Source organism: Condylostylus longicornis, unplaced genomic scaffold (genome assembly GCF_029603195.1).
Source record: "Condylostylus longicornis isolate FDR11 unplaced genomic scaffold, ASM2960319v2 ptg000135l, whole genome shotgun sequence".
Classification (NCBI taxonomy): Eukaryota; Metazoa; Arthropoda; class Insecta; order Diptera; family Dolichopodidae; genus Condylostylus; species Condylostylus longicornis.
The window spans coordinates 7,968,577-7,995,000 of NW_026578103.1; the positions used below are offsets into that span (position 1 = coordinate 7,968,577).

Sequence of the window (26,424 nt, forward strand, 5' to 3'; positions counted from 1 at the left end):
TTAATAAAATTAAGACAACACGAATTAATTTATTAATTTGAAAGCTGAATCGAATAATTTATTAGATGCGTCTTTATGAAATTGTGAAAAAACTTAAAATTATGTTTTTATTTTCAAATTGTATTGTTTTCTTTTAATTAGTTTTCGAAAAGACTTCACTCATCAATAATTTTGATAATTATGAAACGATTTTTTTAATTTTACTTAATTAATTTAAATAAATAATAATAGCAATACTTGTCTTGATCGTGTATGAAATTTTCAATATCTCTATTCGCAATATTATTTTCAGATATCATTTTAATAATGATTTTGCTAGGTAATTTTTTAAAGAATAACTTGCATTTCATAATAAGTTAAAGTTTTTGTAAAAAACGAATAATTTTTTAATTATATTTTGTTTTTTATTTTAAAAAATGTTTTTTTTTTGCAAATAAAAAAATTAAACAAAAAATTGGAAATTAATATATTTTAATTTTGTGTTAATTAGAACTTAATATCTTTTTGAGTTTTGTATTTAAAATAAAAATTAAATATTAATTTTTATTAAAAAGTGAAAGAGAAAATTAAAATTTTGCAAAATATCTAATATGTATTTATTTGTAAGAAACTTTTACAACATTTTGTTCTTCGTCTTGCTTTATAAGTGTTTTTTGTTTATGTTCTTGTTTTAATATTTAAAATCCTTAAAATTATTGCAAAATTATTAATTTTATTTGAATTTCCTTTTTTTGTAAATTTAAACAAAAAAAAAAAAAACACTTACAAAATTTTATTTACGAAAAAATTTTCGAAAAAATTTGCCTTTTAGAATAAATGACGAATATTTTCTAAATAATAATCTAAAATTTTTCCTTTTAATATTCACTGCATATCACCTAAGTTTACGAGATCTGGAAGATCTGTAAAGCAATATAATTTTAGTTTTAAAACTTTTCAAATTATATATATATATATATATATGTATGTATATGCATTTACAAGAAAATTAAAACAAAATAATAATTTAGAGTGCATTAAGTAAATAATAAGATACACAATTATATAAACATAAAATACAACACATAAATACATTAAATTATATTAAGTATTTCTAAATACATATTTTACTTTGGGAACGTTAGTTTTTTTATTTGTGCACGTCTAACTTGTACTTTAAGTAAAACATATTTCTTTTATTTCACAAAAATGATACTATTTTTGTACTATTTGATTAACTTTTCCTTAACTTTGATTAACTTAAAAGATAAATGACGCATTTTATTTACTGACATTTTTGTTAATAAAATATTATTAAATAAGTTGAATTGAACATTTCATTATTAATTCTGAATTCGTAAGAGAAAAAAATGAAGTTAATTTAAATCAAGTTGAAGAATTACAATTTCAAGAATATTAAATTAAATAAATTTCAAGAATATTTATGTAAAAAAATTATTTATATTAAAATTCTTTAATTCTAATAAACTATAACAGATATATTTTTTGGTGCAAATTATAATTATTTAGATTGTATAATACAGAATCGCTTCTTTCTCCCCATTAAATAAATTCCTATAAGCTTATGAAAAAATATCCAATCAAAATCATAGTACTTTAAAATAAATCCAATTTTTTATATTATTGTTCAAAAATAATCTCAATCTGCAACTAAAAAAAGAAATGAAAAATGTACCAAAACATAATGAAAGATGAAAAAAAAATTAAAAAACATATTTACATTTGTTTGAAAAATTATTAAAATTTATTCATAATTATAATAAAAGGGTTTTTCACATTGCCATTGTTTCATTCTAACTAGCTTTTTCTTAAAAAGGAAAGTGTTAATAAAAAATATTTTATTTATAATAATGTCAATTATATAAAATAAAATTTTTAACAAAAATAAAATTAGATCAAATTAAGGAATTTAAAAATCAAGTAGTGCAAAGATTGCAATGTGGATTATATAGTTTTAAAATCTATGAATTAATAAAAGAAGTCGAATAATAATCTTCACTTTAAGTATATTTGAAACTGAACCGCGTACTCTTAAAACTCAAATTAAAATTTTGGGCATAATTTTTGTAAAAATGAAAACATTATAGTGTGTATAGCAAAATAGTGTACGTAATAATTTTATACACTAAGATAATATTATACAATATTGTAATCAACAAACAATATACAAAATAATTTTTATGTTTCAACTAATTTACACATTCCAGCACAAATTATACCATAGAATAAATAGCTCAAATTGTCTAAATATTTCCATTATTTTACAAAATTAAATACGTTTCATACAATAATTTTTCGTACAAAAAACCAATTAAATATTTATATAGTTTAGGATTTTGAATTTTACATTAAGTTATTACAATAACTTAATGTTATAGTAAAAGTTAACATAATAACCTATAGATAAATAATTTGAATATTAGTCTTGCAACTAGAATATCTTGAATCAATGTAAAATTACATTAATTTTACATAATGTGTAAACACCAAGTAAGAAAGTATTTAAACAAAAAAAAAAAAAAACTTGATCTAATTTTATTTTTCCTAAAGATTTTTCATTTTTAGTAAAATAATAATAATATGGGATCCAACATATAAATATAACACTAACATTAATTTATTATTATTTTCCAATCAATCATTTTTTGAAATATAATATTCCTTACATTTAATTAATGGCTCAATTTACGATCACAATATCGTTTAATTTAATTATAATTTTGTACTAGAATAATCGCCATAATTAAAAAAAAAAATAAAATTGCACTTAGTGGCCCATTTAAGTCTTTTAGAGAATTTTAAAGTAAACAACTTATATTTGAAATATTGTGAATTAATTTAATAATTAAAAACATACATTATTTAATTTAATCTATTTTATTTAAATGAGTGCATTTTTTAAAGTTTCCAAGATTTTTATAATTATCATTTTTACAAGTTTTATTCTTGTAAAACTTATTTAATCTAATTAAATGATTGATTGGAAATTTTCCAAATATGTATAACAAAATATAGAAAAATCATAAAATAAAAATTATAAAATATACAAATATTATATAAAAATATAAAATAATTATAATATAATAAGAAAAAAAAAAACAAACTTTTAATTAAATAAAATTAAAATAAAAAAAAAAAAAACAAAATATAAATAAAAATTATTTATTTATTTTTGTTCATAAATAATTTTATTAAATATTCCGAAAGTTAGATAATAGTGTTCTATTTTATATTTTTATACATAAAAAATTTTGGTTAATAACAATTTTAATATTTAAAAACTAAAAACAAGAAGAACTTTTAAATTTTTTTAATCAGAATTTAAAAACTAATAAATAAATTGTAAATTAATTTTCTTTTAAACATACAAATATTACAATCTTGAAAAACAATCATTTTTTTAATTGAAAAAATACAAAATTAAAATTTTAAAATTAGTCAAAATTATAAATTTTAAATAAAAAATTTTGAAGTAAATTTGCTTTTTTTTTTTTTTTATTTCTCCCTAAAAATAAAGAACAAAACATATATATTGATTTTTTTTTTAATGTACAATGAACAAAAACCAAATATAAACAATAATATTTAAAAATTTTATCTTAAAAAAAATATATTTAAAAAATATTTTCTAAAACTATAATCTTTTACTTTATCCCATTCTAATTTAATATTTTAGAATTTTGTTTTGTTAAATTATATTTAAAATTAAAAATAAAGAAAAAAAAGTTGCACGATATTAAAATTTCAATTTTTAAATTTTATAATAAAATTCTGTTTAATTATTTTATTTCTTTTTTTGTTTTTTTTTCTTTTCAATATTTTTTTAATTTAGTCGCTTTACAAACATATTCTTAACTAAGTTAAGATATCTATTCTTTGTGCGTTTTCTGGAATGTTGATTAATATAAAAAACAAAATAATATATAAAATTAACCAAAAAAGAACAAACAAAGAGTAATAATAAAAGGAAAAAAATAAAACCATAAACAAAAATAAAGTAATTTATATTATTTTTTTTTAAATGCCAAAACAAAATTGAAAACAATTTAAAAATAAATAAGTATACATGATAATCAAAATAAGGTTAAAAAATTTTGATATATAAAAAAAATATGAAATTCTTGTAAAAATAGCATGAAAATAATTGTAAAAAAACTGCATGTCAATTTAATTTATTGAATTTTTTAATTTTTTTTTTTAATTAAAATCAAAACAGTCATGTAAACATATTTTTTTTTTCTAATTTTTAGCAAAGAATTAATATTATTATATAGAAATGGGAAAGGAAAGGAAGTAAAAGTATATTACGTAATAATCAAAACAATAAGAAATAATTTTTAAGAAAAAACAATTCAATATTATTTAAATAAGAATGGCAAACAATTAATTATGGTAATATTTATTTTATTTTACTACTATAATGCAAGAAAAACAAATTATATAAATATAAATTTAAGTACTAAACATAATTGTTCTAGTTCATTTTAATAAGTTTATTAATTGATATTGAAAGCAAAATGCTTTCTTTACTATAATCAAAAAATTTGTAATTAAATTTAAATATTAAATAATAAACTAGAATTTAATTCCGCAATATAAAATTTAATATTAATAATTTATTTGTTTATTTCTAATAAACTTTAGGTGTTTTACCTACTTTTACAATATTAAAATATAAATATTGTAGTTCAAATTATAAATTTTAAAAAATCCCTTATTTTATTATAGTAAAAAACAAAAAATTCTTTGACTTTAGAAATCTGTTCTACAAAACTAAAATTTAATTGAATTTTTTTTTGAAATTTTATATTTATAAATATAAATTATAATAATATAAGTCATTATTTCTTAAAATAACAAGTTTTACTAGCACGAAATTTTTTCAATTAGGAAATTTACATACAGATTATTTTTAAATATTTTAAATAAATTCAAATATTTATTGAGAAAAATATTATATTTTGAAATATTATATAACATGTACAAAACAATTTAAAATTTTCTTAAATAATGTAAAGTATATATATATACAATTAATTATAAAAATTTACTTATAAACGACTAGCAATTTTTATGAGTTGCTTATATTTTTATTGAAGAAATTAGAGATAATATCACAATATATATATTTGTATATTAATATTAATATGAAAAAAAATTAATTAACTTTAAAAATATTGACTAGTCTAGTTTTTTCTTTGAATTATCAATGATTTAAGTAGTGAATGTAAATGTAATTAATAAACTTTTAAATATTTTATAAAAATCTTATAATATTATATTGTTTTGTATCTTTTAATTCTAATTTTTTTTTTTATAAACTTTTTTGTTTTGTGAAATTTTTTCTATCTGAAATCGTTATTATATTTTTTAATTGAATGTAATTTAAAAAAAGGATATCGATCTATAAATTATTAACTTAAAATATTGAAGAAAATATTGTAACAATTATAATTATGATTTTACATTTACAATTATGTGTTTACTCAAAAGCTATTCTAAAAAATAATGACAATTATTTTGGTTTTATTTATGTACTTAAAGAAAACTTAAATTATGCTTAGTACTTAAATTGTATATTTTAAAAATTTTAATGTAATATGTACTCAAAAAACAAAAAATTCAATTTAAAATTTTTAATATATAATACGTATATATATATTTTTTTTTTTGACTAATTAATTTTTTGTATTTGTTTTGTTTTTTAGCTTATAAACTATGAAATTTTTTTCATTGTAAAAGAATTTTTATTTTACTTTGTGTATGATGAGCGTGTATAATAATTTTGTAATTATTTTTTTTTTTTGTAACTTTCTTACCTTTTGCTATAAACTGCAAGACGATTTGTTGTTAGACGTGATGATGTAACTGAATTATTGCTATTACTTGAATCTACAGTTGTATGTGTTGTTGCTGTTGTTGTAACAATACCATTGTCGCTTTTTGTTATTGAATATGTTGTGTTTGTAATTGTATTACATATATTACCATTATTACGAAAAGGCTGTTGTGATTTTGCTCTTGTGTAACGTAATGGATTATCACATTCTCCACTATAAATAAAAATAAAAATTACAATAGGACAAAATTTTAATTATAATATAACTTTTGTTTTTTTTTTGTAAATAATAAACAAACATTATCCTAATAATTAATATTAACTTACACAGACCCACTAGCTGCTAATGATCTTGAAATATGTTGTCTTCTCATAGCTTTAATTTGATTTAATTTATCACCTTGAGTTTGTGTTCTTATTCTATCAGCTGTTGTAAGTTTAACTACAGCAGCTGTTATTGGCGAAGCTCTTGGACTAGTATTTGATATACCAACACTGCCACCTCCTCCTCCACCACCACCACCACCTACACCACCACCGCCACCCCCGCCAGCTGGCCCTGTACTATTATTATTTGTTTTTTCTGTTAAACCATATGGTTTTTTATTTGTACGTTCAATTCCTAAAGCTTCAATGCTTATTGGATATTTTTCATTTGTATCAGAACATTTAAATATTGTATCAACCATATCGGTATCAGGGCGATTGCCATTTAAATTTTCTTCATCATTAAGATTCATTGTATCAACTTTTTGTGATATGCCACGCACTCTTGTCGATAAAATATCGGTATTATTTTCATTTAATTGCAATGGTAAATAACTAGTTGTAATATTTGTTACATCATTACCATTTTGTAAATATTTTGATCGTAATTTTTTACTATAAATACCGTATTTATGTTTTAATATATCGGTACCTGTTCTTTTTCGATGTCTTTCACCTTCAGCTATCAACCAAGCTTGTTTGCTATAATTAATTAGAAAAGAATAAAAAGAATGTTATTTTACAAAAACTTTTATAATAAAAAAAAATTTATATTTACTCTTCCATCCATTGTTGTTGATGACCAATAACAGAGCCAGGTCTACAAAGACGTAACCATGCAATAGCCTCCAGGGCTGTAAAATTATAATGCTTCATTATATATGCACCGATTAAGCTACCAGTTCGACCTAATCCAGCTAAAAATATACATATACATATTTTAAATAAAAAAACAATTAATAAATTGCTATTGAATTGATATTATATTGAATTAAATAAATTTAAAAATAAAAGAGAGTATCTAAATAATTTCTATACCTTTGCAATGTACTGCTGTAGCACCTTTTGTCGTTTCACATATCATAAGAAATTTTTTCAATATTAAATCACTTGGTGTACTACCATCTATAAAAAATAAATCTTTATGCTCGAATCCAGCATTCTCAAAACTAGATGCATTATAAACTTTAGCATTTAATCGTATTATAGTCGTAACATTATTTTGTTTAAAATAATCAAAATATGTATCGGGTGCATGACAAGGATAACCATTTGCTAATGTTTTAGATTTTTGATGTGGACCACAAAATGCAATAAATTTCTCTGGTACAATCCAATTAAAATCACCATTTTCAACACGCTCATAATATTCATATTCTTCAGCATCAAAATCTTCAAAATCAAAGAAACCAGCTTTGAGTGCTTTATAAACAGCATTTATACAATCTTGCAATGATATTTTGTATGCTGATGGACCATATGAGGCATCACAAAAACGTGTATAATAAGGTATGTCGCCAGCGACAAGTGGTCTATACGCTTCCTCTGGTGTTTTATTCAAATATATAACCTAAAAAAAAAAAGTAAATGATTTTTGTGTAAATATTTTTTTAAATTTTAAAAATTAAAAATTCTTAATATTGATTATTTTCGACAATCCTACTTAGTATTTTTATTTTAATTTATTAAGGAATTTTGATAAAAATTATTTAGTATTAAGAATATTCTCTGAGACATATCACTTCTTATTTAAAAATTATACCGGTTTTTAGCTTGAAACGTTGAATTTTAAAATTGATTGATTTTATTCCATACGTCAAAATTTTTTTATAATAATATTTTATTATTTAAAGTGTTACCGTCTTGAGGAATATCGATATTCATTGGAATTTTTCACTTAATTATTTTCACTCAAATAAATTTTAAAAATGAAACGTATCAGAAATAGCACACAAAAAAGGTTAAAATATATTTGTACAATAACTGTGCATTTCCCTCTTGTGTTACCGTAGACTATTTATAGTCAATATAATTTTCAATCATATTCAATATTTTTTTTTTGTATTTTTATTAAACTCCTTCTCCGTTATTTTTCTTATAATGAATATTTTAAAGAATTAATAAAAATATACAATTTTTAGTTTAATCGTATTAGTACATTAGATTTGTCATCAGTGCATCGTCATTTTAATAAAAATAAAATTATTTTTAATAAAATTTTTAAGACAACCTACATTATCTTGATTCTCATTAAACCCGATGACGTTTACGCAAAAAATAAAATAATTTAATAATTGTTTATTTATTATATACCTATATTACAAATCTATATATACTATATGTATATGTACATAAATCATATATATATATATATATTTTAAAATAATTAAATTAAGTAAAAGAAAAAAAAATTAACATAAAAAAATTTTTAAAACTTACGGCATACGAACCAATCAGGTAAGCAGCATTTAATCGTTTTGCCGGATTCATTGAAGTATAATGTACGATTTTTTTATTTGCATGCCATTTTGATGTCATTTTACGATTTAATTTTTGACAATATCTATATAACATACATATATTTAATGGTCCAAAATCATTATAAAAATTCTCATAGACAAACTCATCATCGATGCTAAAATAGTGCGTATTTGTTGTACTTTTTGGTTTAAAATTCTTTTTGAAGGCTACAAAATAAAGGCGATCTGAAAAAATCGAATAAAACAAAAATAAAACATGAATAAAATTAAAAAAGATTTTTTATAATAGTTCATTATGAAAAATATATACAAACACACAATTTACATTATTATATATTTTTTTTTTTTGATTTTTTAACTTATAAAATTTGAAATTAATTCAATTTGATTGGAAAATCAAAAAAAAAAAAATTAAAAGGTCAGCGATTTTTTTGTGTCAGCAATTTTTTTTTTGTTCGAGTTTTCATTCAAATATTTTGTTTTTGTTTGAAATGTTATACTCGTGTATATAGATATGTGTGTATATTTGAATAGCCATAAAAATTATATAGGCATTTATTTTTAGGGAGGAAAAACTATATACCTATGGAATACAGTAGAATGTTAGAGATGAAAAAACAAATATAAATTTTTATATGAAATTTAAGCGAGTATAACAAAATATAATAAAATTTAAATAAAGCTTTAAAAATATATCAATAACGAAAAAGTGTAAGATATGTAGCTATAATAGTATATTTTAGGGAAGAAATAAAGTAAAGTTACTAAAAAGAAGTTCGCATTAGAACGATATGCTTGTGTAAAAATTTTGTTATACAAAAGTAAAAATTGATATACAAACTTAGGTGTCAATGATATAAAATTTATATTCTATAATATATAAAAATATTAATCCATCTACCAGGATTAATATTATTAAAAAGTTAACTACTTTTCTCAAACAAACTTTCATATACATATGCTAATGTATACGTTTGAAGAGTCATGTGTCTTGAAGACACGTTTTCTCTTCATGAGAAAACCTAATATGATATTTACTAATTCATTCTTCCTATAAAAAAAAAATTTATTTCCACCAATCCCTAGAGAAATTGAAATATGTACTCATGTTGTAACCGGTTGTAATTTCAACAAGTTATTGCTTTTTGGTAACACATAATTTTAAGTCTAAATTGATATATTACATTCATTCTAACATAAATAATATTTTATTTTAACGACTTAAATATAAAAACGCCTATAAAATTTTTTATTTTAAATGTTCTGAATTTTATTAAGCTTCTGCCCCTTAATTTATGCAATATTTTTCAAATTCTAATTTTGAATAAAAAATATTCACCATTAAAATCATAAGTTTTTTCCGTCATTTAAATTTTTTCCTGACCTACTCTTATATTTAAAGATAGTTTTTAATGTAAACAGTTTACTGTTATAATATTTTTTTCCATTATTATACTAAATTGTTATACAATAATATTAAATAACTATTACGAGGTGAAAAATTTATTTTTTTTTAACTTACGAATATACTGTAGTATTGCTTGTACTCATGGATGGTAATAAATTTACAACTATTTAACAAAACAAAGAAAAAAGACAATAAGAAATAAAAAATGAAGAACTAAAATTCAACAATACAAAAAAATAAACGACTTGTGCCATATGAACTTTTAATCTTAAGTTAAAAATAATATGCTTTTTTTTTATTTTTACAACAATATAGGCAAACACAATTGAAGGGAAAGAGTACACCTGTAAGCACATATACGTAAATATTTTCATATATACATTCATACATACATATATGTATTGGCAGTAACAGGAAAAAAGCAGTAGAATTTTTATATATATGTAGTAATGACACTGTTAGAGATGACAACAGCAGGGAACTTATAAACAAAAGCATGCATATTAATATTATACTCGGTTTTGCCGCTGTTTTGTGAAAAAAGAAAAAATGGAGTAGGCCCATAAATTATGAAGTATCTGGAAACATTTTATTCTGCATAAATTTTTCTCTTATCTATAAATTTAAACACAAATTGTTAACTTTTAAGAATTAGGAATATCAATGTATTTTATGAAACACTCGACTAAAATCTAAAAATATTAAGAGCTTTTATAAAAATAAAAAAGATTTTTAATGGTTCTCTTCGGAAATATCACACACTGTGTTTTTATAATTTAGTAGAAAATTTATAACAATTTTGTTATAAATTATTCCATTTTGTTTATTGCTGATACATATACATAATATTAATATAATATTTTAGTTTTAAACTTAAGTAATCTTCAATTCCAAAATTTATTTGTTTGCTTTGTATTTGCTACTCGTATATCACAAAAAATTAAAGGTGCTTGTCGTTTGACAATGTCAACTTTATATGAGTTCGAAAAATAAATGTTAATTTTATGATTGACATTTAATGTGTTTTATTATATTGCAATAAATATGTAAATGAAATTGGATAAATTTTATTAAATTACTCAATTTTACTCAAAACTGTTAGATTGAAATAAGTTCATATTTTTACTGTAATCTCTAACTTTAACCATACAAGTTTAATTAATATGAAGTACACTCAATAGAGAATATATTAAGACAATTTTTTGATTATTTGAATTCCCTGACTCAATTTAAGATTTGAAATTTATAAACTTATAAACTAAACTTTTGTTCTTAAATCTTAATATTGTGAACTATAAAAAATCTCTTTGAAGCGATCAAATAAAAGAAGGATTTTAAAGGATGCATACACACATAATTTCTATTTTTTATTTGCAATCATTTGTGTATTATTTTAGTTTCACTTTATCTTTGAATCTAAAGAAAATAAAATTTATATAGCAATTTCATATAGGACTTAAGATTTGTTACACTTTCAAAGAGTACGTACACAAGGTGTGTTTTTTTCTCCTTTGATCTTTTGATAAAATAAAAACGAAAAATGAAAGCATTCTTTGATACACACGATTGAATCATCCATGTGTCATAATTGTAATAAAAGCGTAAATATTTTAACTCCTTATATAAATAAAAAGAAATTTTGTTATAACAATTGCTTTTATATACCGAAATACAAATAAATAAATACTTGGGATTTTTTTTTCTTAATTTTATTTAAATTTATATTTAATTGGCATTTTACTTGTACATAATGGATATTTCTTCATTAAGTATTATTATAAGGGGAGAAATTTCATATAAGGCAATATGTCAAAATAATTATATGAAAATTGTTTAATAAGAAAACTTGAATATTATTGTTGAAAGATTTCTTATTATATTGAATATTATTTGCAAATTTCAATTTAAATTAAGGATTCTAGAATTTCAAAATTCAATTTTTAATTACAATTTACATCTATTCAAGTACATAAATTTTATTTATTTAATTTTAAAGGAATCTTTGAATAACGCAAGGCAATCCACTTTTTAGCAGTTTTCCAAAAAATTTAAAAAAAAAGTGCTTATTAGTTTCACTCTGTCCACCCCCGTCAGTCTGTGGACATGTTTACAAAACTTCTACACCCTTGAAGATAGAAACCTGAAATTTTTATACGTACATAGATCTTTACTAAAAACTTATTTCCATTGAACAAAAGTTATACCCCTAAAACACTAAAAATGCCATTTTTCAACTATTGACTGCAGTGAAGCCACAAGCATTTTTAAAATTTTGCCAACACAGAAATATAATGGCTGGCTTCTTCTATCATGGAATACCAAACTTGTACTTTACTACTAAAAAACAAAATGCCCGCTAAAATTTACTGTTATCTAAAGTCCGTTTTTTCCAAATTTTTGATGTCGTTTATTTTCTAGACCCCAGCCTCTGGAAACCTGAAATTTTAAGGGCTTTTAGACACTAATAAATGCTTCATTTCGTTAGAAGAACATTTTTTTCCATCTCCACCCCCTCTCAACATAATCTTGAAATTTGTAAAAATTGAATTTTTGAAGTTTTTTATATCTGCGAAACCGCAAGCTTTTTCAAATTTCTATAAACACAAAAAGCTAACGGTAAAAGCCATGACATTAAAAAATATAATTATTTTTCTTAACTCACGTAATTAACCCTTAAAATCGAGCATTATGTTAAGTCCTCTTTAAATTAATTTTTGCTTTATTTCAAAGACTGCACAAATCGTTGATCCTAAATATATGCAATCCTGGAAATATTTTCGTATATGAATGAAAATAATTTGAATAGTGTGCTGTTTAAAGCGATATTTTTAATTGTTGAAGGGAAAAGTGCTATAATACAAACCATTGGTTAGATCCAACTTTATTAATTTAGTTTTTAAGTTAAACTCCTAATTTTTTCTCAATTTTATTATATAGGCTTATCATAATTTAAGAATAACACCTTGATTGGTTAGAACAAAATGATTAAATTTTAGATGTACAAAAAATGATTGAGAATAAACTGATTAAAGAAATTCTCATTTGATTAAAAATAAAATTTCCTCTTTGGCCTTTTGCAATTCCATTTTCAAAGAAATCGCATAATTTTTTTTACAGCCTTTTAATTATTTGTGTTAAAACAATAACACTCGTAGCACTCGTATTACAACTATTATACAATTTATTAACGCATTATATATGTACGTAAAACCGATTATAATTTTTTTCCATATTGACTATTTTATATATCGCATATTTCTCTTCAATGTCAAAATACCCTATAATTTTGAAAAGTTAACTAACATTTAATTTTCATTTTTTCTTCTTCTTTTGATTTTTTTTTCTACTTAACACAATAATTGCAATAAATATATGCAAAATTCAAAAAAAAAAAAAAAAAACAGTTTAAAATTGTAAAAATAAACGTGAATTGCGGTTTTATCGATTCATTTTAGATTTTTTTTTTAAATAGCGCGGTTAAAGGTGTTTAATTTAAATATTTGAATATAGCAACTTTAAAAATAGAACCGCATATTACACAAAAGCTTTCCATAATTTTTTTTTTGTTAATTTCACTTGTAATTTAGACTGGGAATATGAGAGAACAAGCATGTGTTTTTTATATAAATTCCAGCATTTCAAGTTAAAAAATTTTTTAATATTCAAATACCTACAATTTTTCTGTTTTGTTTTTTTTGTTATTTGTAAAAATGCATTTTTAAATTTACAATAATTTCATAAAAGAAATAATTAAGTATAACAAGATTCAATTGTACTTCATATACACATATGACTATGAACAGAATAACGTACATTGAAGAGTTTGTTTAGATAAATTAATTGTCGGTAAACTCGTATATTCTATATAACAAATATCGTATATAATGAGCTTTTAAATTAAAATAGTTGCGGCTATTCTCTTATACCGAATAATAGAACTAGAGTTTTCTTTTATATTTTGTTCTTTTCTTTTTTATGTGAACATTTAGAAATTTTTAAATTATAGTAAATTAAACAATTGAATTTTACAGTCTTCCTGTATTATTAATTTAAAATAAATGTTAAACATGTTTTTGAAGAAATATTTATTTATTTGAATTGAGTTCATTATTTAAACATACATACATATTCATAGATTTGGTGATAATTTGACCCTATTTGTTATTCAATATGAAAGTTGATTAAAATTAAAAATTCGATTGAAGAATTCAGATTAAATTACAATTTATATCAAATTTCTTTCGGTAGGTTATCAAGAGTTTTCCGTATTATGTTTACACTAAGGTCAATTTTAGAAGGTTTAAAATGGTTACACCAAGTTGCTATTTAACATATGTTTCCCGAATATTAGTTGCTGTAATGTTTCCCGAATTAAAAATAAAAATGTAAGAATTGAGCAGTTTTTAGAGAGACTAACTTTGAGGCCTCACAACTTGAGAGGGATTGCCTTGGTCGGTGTCTTCGTCGGGATGCATTTCATCGCCCTGCTTCGGAGTACTATTGAATCTTGGACATGCTATATATATATTTTATGTACATACAAAATCTTATAAATAATCGGAAGAATAATTCTGAATTTATTTTTTGAGAATATACGAAATTTTAATACAAAGTCGATAATTCGAGGAATTAGTCAAAACAACAAAATATAGCTAGAAATGATTCAAATGGCTCAAAATAAGGTTTGCGGATATAGTTATAAGGAGATCTTACGATTCCCAAGGTTTTAGATTTGTAAAACTGGAGTAAGAGCGCACCGTGACCAATCTTTAAGCAAGTCCAAACATTTTTTTTTTATTATTAATGCATTTCTATAAGGTTGTGGTTTTGATTTTAAAATTCCGCGATTCTAATTTCATAAATTTTTAATTCCAGTTTTCTCCTAGTTTTTTAAATTTTGAATTTAAATCTTACTTCAACTATAGTTCCGACCCCTACAAATAAATTCAAAAAAGTTAACAAAAAATTGTAATCCTAACTCTAGAGCCCTGCAAAAAAACTCGAAAATACTAATTTTATTTTTAGAAATGCAGAAATAATAATTTCATTGCAAAAGTTTTAAAGTATAAAATTTGATGATTACGAATTGAATATTTCAATTTCTATATATACTTGCTTTTGTGTGTTATGAACGAAAAATTCGTAAACGAATGATTTTTCATTTTCTTTTGCCATCGGTAATTGTTTTTTTTATTGAAACATTAAAAAAAAAAGAAAACTTAATTGGCGGAAGATTGATTATACTTGGTAAGACTACACAGAGTAGAGAAAAGGTCATACTCTTGTTTCTTTTCCTCCACATTCTTTTTCTTTATTCACTTTTCCTATACCGCATAATTTATACATTGTTACCGTTTCCCTTCTACTTTTTTTTCTCTTCTATATAACTGTTATAAGTTATAAAGTGAAGTGTTGAAGAAAAACCTTGAAAATAAATTTTGCTTTAATTTTTTTTTTCACTGTTTTCTTTTTTATGCATTTTAATATTTTTCTGATTTAATTTTGTTAGTTATTTTTTTTTTCTAAAAAAAATAGTTCAGGAAATTGAACAAGGAAATTTTGGAGAATGCAACTAAAATAACAACAAAAAATATAGAAAATTTAGTATGTAGGTTTTATTCTATATATACTTATTAGCATATAAAAGAATTGAAAATGCAAAATATTGTTAGTAGTGTCTTTTCAGGATAACATTTTAGTCAAATATAATTTAACAGGATTCAAAGAAATTCACAATTAGGGTATCTTAAAAGAACGAGAATTATAGTGGGAACTAAATATTTCGCATGTGTACGAATGTCATTTGAATCTCGAACAATACAGCAATTGTTATATTTTGGCATGTTTAGGGATTTTGCATTAAGAAAATTCATAAGAAATTAACAAAATAAATCCAATATTTTATATTAAATGTAAAATTTTATTAAAATATTCAAAATAAATTTTTAACATTAAATGAGATTTGAATAAAATAGTATTAATTTTTGTTTTGTTCAACTAAATTTTTTATTTCATTTATTTAATAAATATTTTAGTTTGAAATTATGGAGATTTAAGCTACTATTGAATTTGCGTTTGTTTCGATCAAAGAAACTGTGAATGCGTAAAAATAACAATTGAATTTGTGTATTTCAAAATTTTAAATGCTGTTAACCCTTTGTTGCATGACTTTTCCTTCTATAAACATATTCAAATTACTTAATAATAGTTTTTACTTTAAAAACAATAAACGTTGCATTTAACAATAAAATTACAGAATTTTTCGGAAAATTAGCCATTTTTGCGAAAAAGTCAAAAATAGCTTGAATGCATTTAATATCATGTCGTTTGCATATAGCCATTTAAATATATACATTATACCTATACTATAAAATTATGTAATTTTTTAATAAAGTCTAAAATATGTATAATACATAATTAGTAATTATTTACTCATCTTGAGTTTTAAAATCATAAATTGACCTTTAGTTTTGACATATGTAAATTAAAAAATTTTTTTTCAGAATTTTCCCCACCAGCTTAAACTTTGATTTAAGCCCTCGAATATTAAAAAATGTTTATGGTACAGAAGATATAGTACAAAAACCACAAATATTGTGAGCCATAAATTCGATTAAAATCAAACCAGATGTTGATAAAACTAAAATTAAATTCAGTTTAATATTCCTTTATCAAGAAATTTGGAAAATTACGAATTCCTCAGCCAAACAGTTTACAAATTTCTCAAAACTAACACCAAATTCTTCTATGAAATTCTCCTAGTTCGGCAAAAATTCATGTTTTTATTCTTTCAAATCTATTTCTAATCAATCGCATATTTTAAATTACATAATTGTTTTACTGGAACACCTTTTTAGTTTCATCACCCTTATGCCAATTTATTAATCCTATTGACTTATTTATTTATAAGCTTCACAATGTTAATACCATATAATTTACAAACTCCATTTTTTTCAAAAAATGAAATTTTCCTATTAAAAAATTTTTTTTTCAATTAAAATAAATGTCAAAATTTATATGGCAAGACCTTAAAAGTTCACTCTAGCTGGATAATTTTAATAATTTCAGATGCCAAATGGTGTCTAGAATCCGAAAATATTTTTTTCAAATTTTTAAATTGCACCGAATCTGAGAAAAATGCATTTAAAAATTCCAAACCATATAGGTACCATTTCTTATAAAAATTGGCAAAAATTAAAAACCTATCAATTTTCTTTACCAAGAAAAGTTTCGAAAAAAATTTTTTGATTACTAGATTTTTTTTGTAATACAAAATTCTAATTTTTCTTTTCAAATTAATTTTTTAAAATTAATTTTTGTTTTTCAATTAAAAAGTTTGTATAAACTTTCGTTTCAATTTTTTTATTATTTGTTACATTTCAATAAAAACATTAAAATTCAGATTTTGTAAAAAAAATAACGGCTTTTCAAAATGTGTTTTCGAGTGACTATTTTCACCAAAAATTAATGTGGTTGATAATTACAGCCCTTAAAATCAACAAAAATTAAAAATAGAGAAAAATAAGGCCTTTAAAATCTTCACTTAGAAATGGTTTTAGTGCTGTATCTTCTGTGCCATAAAAAAATTTGTAATGTTCGAGCACATAAATTAAAGCTTAAGCAGCTGGGCAAAATTCTATAAAAAATTTCAAGGCTTTAGAAAAAACTGAAAAAAAAACAAAAGAAATATTTGATTTTCCCTAAAGTTCCAATGCTTAGTGTTTCGAAGGTACATAAAATGCAGAATTAAGCAGCATGTCTTTTTTAAGCCCTTTACTTGACCTTTCAAAAGCTGTTTGTTTGAAGTTCCTATCTTTTTCAGCACCGAAGTTATAATCAAAAAAACTTTGATAAGTAAAAATTTCGTGAAAATTCGTTGAAACCTCTGGAACTCGGAAGCTCTTGAGATCTGGCACCCAGTCCGGAACAAAAGTTTTGTAATTTAATTTTTCATTGACTACAACTCTATAAGGGTTAAATGATATTTTTCTAATAGAAGTCACTTATTTTCACAATGTTTTAATTCCATTTTTTATCGCTGTATGATGTCACAGTTTTTATAGCACTATATTTCATACAAGATTTTTGACTATTTTCAAAATCATTGTAGCAAAATTTTAAGTTCTAAATTAATTTTACAATTAAATGTCCGCCTTTCCAAAACAAAATCAAACAAGAATTTTGTTTATTCCTCTATAAATATCAAATTATTCTCTTAAAACTACAATTGAGTATATAAGACATATTTGAATTCAATCAATTAAGTATAATAATTTATTGCTTTTTTAAATTTTAAAATTCTTCCACTTAAAAAAAATATTATATAATAAAAACTTAATAGATAGATTATGTGTATTTGACATTTGACAAGAAAATCCCAATTTAATGGCAAATTTATTTTATTAGACATGTTTGATTTTATTTATGTTAGAGCAACATGTTGAATACTGCTTGCAAATTTAATATTCAAGGAAAAAAAAAGAGATAAAGAAAATTTTATATTGAATTCAAATATATACATGAGTACATACATAAATATATAAACTTTTATATAAGCACATACATATACACATTTATGTTTATACAAATAGAATTCATTCAAAATAAATATTTTTCTTAAATTTACTAAAAATAATTTGACTTGTACGCATGTTTGTATGTATATATAATTATTGTATTACATTATTTATATTATATGTATGTACGCAATTATTACATTAGAATGCAGAGAGGAAACAAAATGCTGCTTTTAAAATAACAGAAATGTAAATTTAAAGCATAACATGTACATGCAACTCTAAAGAACATTTTGAAATTTTCACCTACAACAAGGGCACATTTTAAATAAAAAAAAAAATTATGTAAGTATTTTAATAAAATGTTATTAAAGAAGAATTTAAAAATTTCTTGTAATTTCATGATTCGTTGAATAATTGAATCATCATCATGATGTTCTATGTTGCAAATGCAATCTTGAAAAAATAAATGTCACAATAAGTTTAAATCAGTGTTAGAGATTTATAAAATTGCTGGAAAAAAATTAGTATAAGTTTTACAAGTTGGAAGGATAAAGTGTTATATAAAAGTGCACTCATGCATATTCTAATCCTGTCATATGACAAGTGTAACTATATACATATACATGTCATATTTTTATAATTATTTATAATATCATGCAAATTTAAATTTATGTTGGAATATACGACAAATAGATATAAGTTGAATGTGAGTAGTGTGCATACAATGCGTTCATGCTTAAACATAACATTGTGATGTCGTGATGAATTTTAACTTGATTATTTAAATTTTAATGGAACTTTTTTTTTTTAATTTTAAAAAAATCCCAAAGGGTATTTTTTGATTAAGTTTGAATCAAATAAAAAAAAATTAATACATGAAAAATTTAAACAAAATTTTTGATAACTTTTTTTTTTTTAATAAAAAATCTATATTATATAAATGTTTTAAAAAAAAAAGTTTATAATTTCTATAAAGCTTTAATAATTGCACTTAAAACAATATCTGTTCACTGAAACCATTTTTTCATATTTATTTTTATGGTTTAAATTCACTTCTTGACACAATTGCAAATCAAATAAAAATATTTTCACAACAAAAGCTTTTCTAATGATTTTGGTAGTGTTTACACATCTGATGAAAGTCGTTTATGTCTGACCTCAAATATTAGAAATTACTAATCATAGAATCATTCCACCACCTCATTTTTATTGATTGGACCATGATTGTCCGCAACTCTATTTGGGTTTTATGCTAGAGCGGGAACATGGCAAAACTTTTTGTTCCTGATATGCGTTCACCATGAAGGAATTCAGCCCATACTTTTCCTAGCAAATTGTTAAATTTTAAGTTAAATATTGAGCTCCATTAGATAATTTCAGTCTGGTACGTAAAAAGTCATCAGACTTTATTAAGATTTGTTTGTTAACACGTACCCTGTCCGCTGAGCCACATATGGTTTAGGAAACGTGCGCTTGATAAGCACTGATACGTTCCTGAGCCATATGTGCATCAGGGGGTATATGAAACTTCTAAACCAAATTATTCGACTGGACGTAAAGGAACTGTACAGTTTCTGCACTGGACGTGCTGGTACGATAATAAAGTAAAGAAAAACGCCGGGACATACAAAAAAATATTTTTTAAATTTTGCATTTTTGTATTGGAACAGGGAACGTGTTAAACACTGTTACGTACCGTTATTCACCTTTAGAAAGTTAACTTTTATTAATTTATTAAACTAAATTAGTTATTCAAAATAAAATTTTGAATTAATATAGTCAATCCAATAAAGTCGAAATTATCTTTAAAAATCATGTAATTTTATAATTTCCATAATTTAATTTTTCCATATAAGAATAATGTAAAATGAAAATTAAGTTTTTTTTCCAATTTTAAAAAAATAAATAAACTTTCTTTTGAAAATTAAGTAATAAAAAAATTTCTATACAAAATTAAATCATTCTCTTAATTGCGGAATTGTAAACTAATAATTTTTTGAAGAAGAAGAAGAAGAAGAAAAGAAAAGAGAGGACAACAGATTTTTATTTATTTATTCTTTAAAACGACAAATCGCTGACAAATTTTCATAACCGCAAAATATAAAATTTTCTTAATTTAAATTTATAATCTATGTAACTATACATATATTTAGGTATATAAAGCCTTTTATGATTTCATTTAAGAGAGAAAAGAGGAAGTAATTTAAATTTCATTCAACTTTTATTTTATTTATTTTTCTTATTGCAAGAGAGTTCGCACATAAAAAAAAAGCAAATTTCCCTATTCAAAATAAGAAATATATGACGTTTTATGAACGACATTCACAATTATATTATAACTTATTATTAAAAAAAAATATTTTTAAAATAAAATTAAGTATTAAAATATTCTAAATATAGTTTATATGACCGGGTGTAATAAAAAACAAACAAGAGAAACAAAAATAAGAAAAAAACGCATGATCTTACCATTTATGAAAGAAAAATTATCAAAAACACTCATGTAACCATATTTGTACTCACAATGTGTTCATTTACATTTAACACTAACTGTTTTCATGAAAAAAAAATCGTATATAAAAAAAAAAACTTGTTCAAGTATCCGATTACCATTATTAAAGGTTTTAGATCAAGTAACCGAATATTTTACACATTTAACACAACAAAATAATGAGAAGCAGCACAAAAAATTACAAAAAAAAAAATACGTGAGTTAAAACAAACTCACTTAAAAATTCATCAAGGTTATTTATGTATGCTTAGAGAGTGTAATGTGGGAGTTTTCCATTTTAATAATTGAAAAAAGAAAAAAAATTGAATTAGTTGAGTGAAAATTAAATAGATATTTTTAGATTTGTTTTAAACGTTACTTTATGCACTTAAAGCGATTTGTTCGATAAAAGTAGCTAAAAGTGGATTTAAATTTTAATTTACATATGTCACTTTTAATAATAATAAAGTGGGATTAACAAATGACTTACTTATTATTCCTGTATTACCTATATATAATCAATAATTTTTTTTTTTAATTATACTTTTGATATTAAATCAATATTCTATTATAGCCATTCCGACCATTCTATTTATTATGTTAAATTTGAATTTTTTAGCATGTTGACATTGTTGTACAATTGAGGATAATAAGATTAATTTGCCACTTGACCATATTCATATTTAATTAAGTTTTCAATTGTTTTTTTTTTGTTAATTATTAATAATTAATATTGTTGTATGTAGTTTATAATTTTGAAAATAAATTTGTAGATGAAATTAAAATTACATACTTATTTGTAAATGTTTCAAGAAGCAAAGAGATTTACTAAGTTACAAAGAGTTATTACATGCAATTGCCACACGGAAATTAAGAAAATAATATATTTGGATTGCATTTAAAAGAATTGAATGTATGTATAAATCTAATAAATAAAAATTACAGTAAATTAATCAGCACAAGTACATTAACTTGATTAGATTAAGTTGAATAACAATTTAGATTTTGTACTTTAGTATAATGTTATAGATTTTTTGATTGTTAAACTTGAGAGAGAAAGCTCTATATCTCCGAAGAAAGCAGCTTAACAAGATTTAAAATTTTAGTAAATATCTTCCTTTTTAAAAATTTTCCATATTATTACTATTTTTTTCCTGTTCCTTGTTCTTAAACTTTATCTTAAGTTAACTAAAAAAAAAACTCATCTTCAATATAGAATATTTTCAAAAAATAATCACGTTTATTAATGAAAAACTTTTAGTACGAGCATAATAGAAAGTTCGATTTATTTGCGTAAAACAAAATGTTGCATCCGGCTCGGAGAATTCTTCTACTGTATAAAATTTTAGCAATTGATTTACATACTTGAAATTATTACCTACATGCGGAAAAGTACGGAGTATGTAGTAAATCCGAAAAAATTTTTAGGAAAATATTGAGAAATTTTCATTTCGATCGAACATTTTACATCAAAAACGAAATTCCGATTTCTAGAATTTCTTTCAACTATTTAATATTTCAACATCAATAATTTTCTTGCTAAAAAACTTATTAACCGATTACATTTCATGGCGGACGTCGATTTTTTTATTTTCTCATTTTAATTTTAATTTAAATCTATATATATGTATATATATATATACGATAGTGGAAGTTTTGAAAAAGACATCACCATTATTTAAATTTCTCAAAAAAAAAATTCCTAACTCTCACTTTATTTTACCATTTTTTTTATTGAACATTAACAAAACTATTTTCACATCAGCACCTTTTTTGCAAAATTTACATTTTACTTTCTATTTTTTTTAACATTATACGAAATACTTAAACTTAAATATATATTTTATTTATTACTTTTTTTATATTGATCTTAAATTGTCATAGAAATGGCGGTATAAATTCAATAAAATAAAACGATTGCAAGTAATAAAAAATGTTTAACAACAAAATTTTGATAATTTTAGAAAAATTTCACTACCGAAAGTTTTTATAGTTGCGAATTTAAAAATAAAAATATTGAAATCCAATATTCTACTATTAATGAAAATTATATAGCTTGGTTTAGCTTAGCCTCTTTGCTCATCGTAAATTACTCAAATTAAGCTAAATTCATAAAATTTAAAGAAACTGATCAATTATGCTTGATTTTTGATTATATTTCTAAGAAAATTTTTAAAATTTTTGACTTATTTGTTCATTAAATTTTTTTGTTGCAATAAAAATAGGACAAAATTTATAACACAAGAAACTAAAATTCAATTGCCGAAAAATTGTTTAACTTGGATAATTGTTTAAAAATCGACTAACGTAAAGACAATCGTCGATTAGGTTGCAAATTTAACCATGATGTTTAAATAGGCTTGTATGCTGTTCATTAAACTGCTAGCGATTTATAATATTTTCAAATATGAAATTAAATTAAATTTGTCAATATTGCATGTTACTATTACATAGATATTATTAAATATAGTCTATATTCTAAAAATTTTCTTAATGAATGTTTTTCACATGTAAATTAATATATATTCTGTTAACATTTTTTAATGTGCATATAGCTAAATTTTAAAGCTCCAAAATCTGCAACAAGTTGTTTTTTGGCTCAATAACTTTTTCATATAAAATTACTAACCTGTTAAATTTCAACTCTCTATTTTTATCATTATTCGCTTTTTACTCAATTATAGGACATTTGAAATATTAATAATTACCCCTGTGGTTATGGTTATTTTTTTTTCAATATTATTTATTTGAAATTTTTCTCATTTCCCTCTTCTTCTTTCTCTTCCTAACTCTTCGAAAAATTCCAATTTTTTCCCTTCATTTAAAAAAGATTTAAAAAAAATAGTAAATAACATGTTGCATACCCTTCAGGCGCAACAAAAATTCAATTTACAATTTTTTTCCCTGTGTTTTGTCTTTGTTTTTTTTAAATTTTTGATTCGCTTTTTAATATTCAATTAAATTAAGCGCAAAATATAAATTTAAAAATCAAAATAAAATATTTTAAATATTCATTAAAATACGATAAGTATTGAATTACAAATTACATTTATTTATTATAATCGATTAATTTCAATTGTTTATCAATTTTCTACGATAAATTTTTTTGCAACAAAACAAAAAAATAATATAGGTATTAATTGATTTCACATAATCGATTCACATACATACAATTCCTTATCGATGCGATTGTGTTTTGGATATTCAATGTGCTGATTGAAATGTTCATGGAATATAGAACAAATTATGAAACGCTAAAATCGAAAACAAAAGAATGTTTAAATATTTTTTTTTGTTTACAAGTTCAATGATTTAATATTTTAATAAATATAGGAAAAGAAAACAAAAAAAAATTGAATTGATTTATGGAAAATTGAAAAACAAGAATAAAAAATAATATATATACATATATTTTTTTTTCAATCACATTAATAAAATGAATTGTTGATTTTTGACAATGAAAATGTTCTTTAACCGTGACATTTAGAATTGAATATTGTATGTTGTGTGGTGAGCAAGATAAATGTAAAACAAGAATAAATATTCAAAGTAAACACGTATATCAACATGATACCAACACTATTATCATAAAAATATTGAAATCATCAATAATAAATTATTATTATTAACATTATTGTAAATAATGAATGTATTGCGAATAAAACACATTTAAACTATATGTGATTTGTAAAGTAAGCACATTTCATTTATTAAAACTGGGTTATAGCCACCCAATGCGAAGATACGAAAGTGTAAGATGAAAATAATTTCAAAAACGAAAGATTTGAATATTAAGTAAAAACGCAGGTAAAATTTTTTTGAGAATTTTAAAATTCAAAATTTTTCTAATGAACTTTCTTTTATATTATTTTATAATGTTGATATAGAAAGAAAGATATTATAAATTGAGTTCGTAATCAAATAAAATTCAATTGTTCTCTTTCTTTGCTAATATTAACATATTACTCTTTACGTTTTAAAATTGTTGTACTTACATAGTAAAAAAGTAAAAGAACACCAAATACATTTGTAAGCATTAACAGATTGTTTCTAGGGGGACGGTTTTGGGGGCACATAAAATTTTATATGGGCTCTAATGTCCCATGTATAATAAAGCCTATTCTTATAATATATAAGTATGTATATGTATTATACGAACATATGAAATTCCTCCAATATGAATTTTGTAACCAATTGTAATCAATAAATAAATAAATTGGTGGAAACTATTTCAAACTAAATTTCCAATAGAATTTCAATTCTAAATGAATGCTTAATGAATTTTTTTTCCTACAGCATTCTAATTTTCAATTGAGCGATTTTTGTAAGAGCACTTGGTTTTTAAATTAACATTTAATTTTTAAATTATGTCTAAAAATTCTGTAAATAACTATTATAAGAAATTTACCAAAAATCTTTAACTTAAATTAAAAATTTCGTAACTTAAAGTGTATTTAATTGTTATCGTCAGATTATTAAAATAAATGAATATGTTGATTTAAATAATAAATTGGTTTAATGTTGATTTAATAAAAAAAAATTAAGTAATAAATATTACGATATTACAATTTGATTGATTATTTTTACACCTGTAAACGCAATAACATGATTGTACAATAAAATGATTGATATACAAAAAAAAACAAAAATTTCAGAAAAAAAACAATATTAATAAAAAAATTAACTATATATATCAGACTATAAGGAATTTTTATTAAATAAAATTACATAAGAAATTTGTTTTGAAATTTTAGGAGCAACATTTTGCATTTTATTTTAAATTTATTTCATAAGATGAAGGTAATTAACTTGAAAATTAAAGCTATGTAGGATTTTCGATAAAAATTCTCAATTAAATTTCAAAAACTTTGGAAATATAAAAAAAAATCTTGAACTCCTTTCTATATTATCTTTGAATTAAGCTGATCTTTGATTCAGGACCACAATTTTAAAATTAAAAGACAGAGAGAGTAGTTCTTTTGCAATATACTTGTACTTATATATATTTGTGATAAATTCAATATGTATATTTAATTCAATTTATTATAATAATTCACAATGTACAAAAATTAATCCATAATTCAATGTAAATTAAAAATTTCCTTTTATATAAAGTTTATAAATAGCACAACAACAAAAAAAAAATTTCTCTCCTGCCTAATATGTAACAATAATTTATGTTTTAATTTATGTCACGTGTTTTTAATGCATCTTTATGCCCCCCCCCTATATTATTTCATTTTATATATTTTACATTTTTTGACCCATGAACTTTCACTTTAATTAATAAGTTAAATGTGTTTTTGTATAATTTGATATACGCCCGTACTTACATAAATTTATTAAAGAAACAATTAATAATTTAAAATGTTTTTATTTTTCAACTTAATAATAAATGTTGAAACTAAATAAAAATTCCA

General features: G+C 22.0%; 1 protein-coding gene across 2 annotated transcripts in view; it reads right to left on the reverse strand.

Moving 5' to 3' along the window:
- The window catches only part of LOC129615026 (putative uncharacterized protein DDB_G0286901), a 125,050-nt gene that overhangs the window by 2,582 nt on the left and 96,044 nt on the right, over window positions 1-26,424 (reverse strand). For both annotated transcript variants that reach the window (XM_055530071.1, XM_055530070.1), the window contains exons 3-7: window positions 8,546-8,811; window positions 7,145-7,676; window positions 6,885-7,023; window positions 6,167-6,808; window positions 5,820-6,053 (exon numbers count right to left, since the gene is read on the reverse strand). In XM_055530071.1, the coding sequence (XP_055386046.1) occupies window positions 5,820-6,053; window positions 6,167-6,808; window positions 6,885-7,023; window positions 7,145-7,676; window positions 8,546-8,811 (1,813 nt within the window). The remainder of the gene's footprint in view (window positions 1-5,819; window positions 6,054-6,166; window positions 6,809-6,884; window positions 7,024-7,144; window positions 7,677-8,545; window positions 8,812-26,424) is intronic.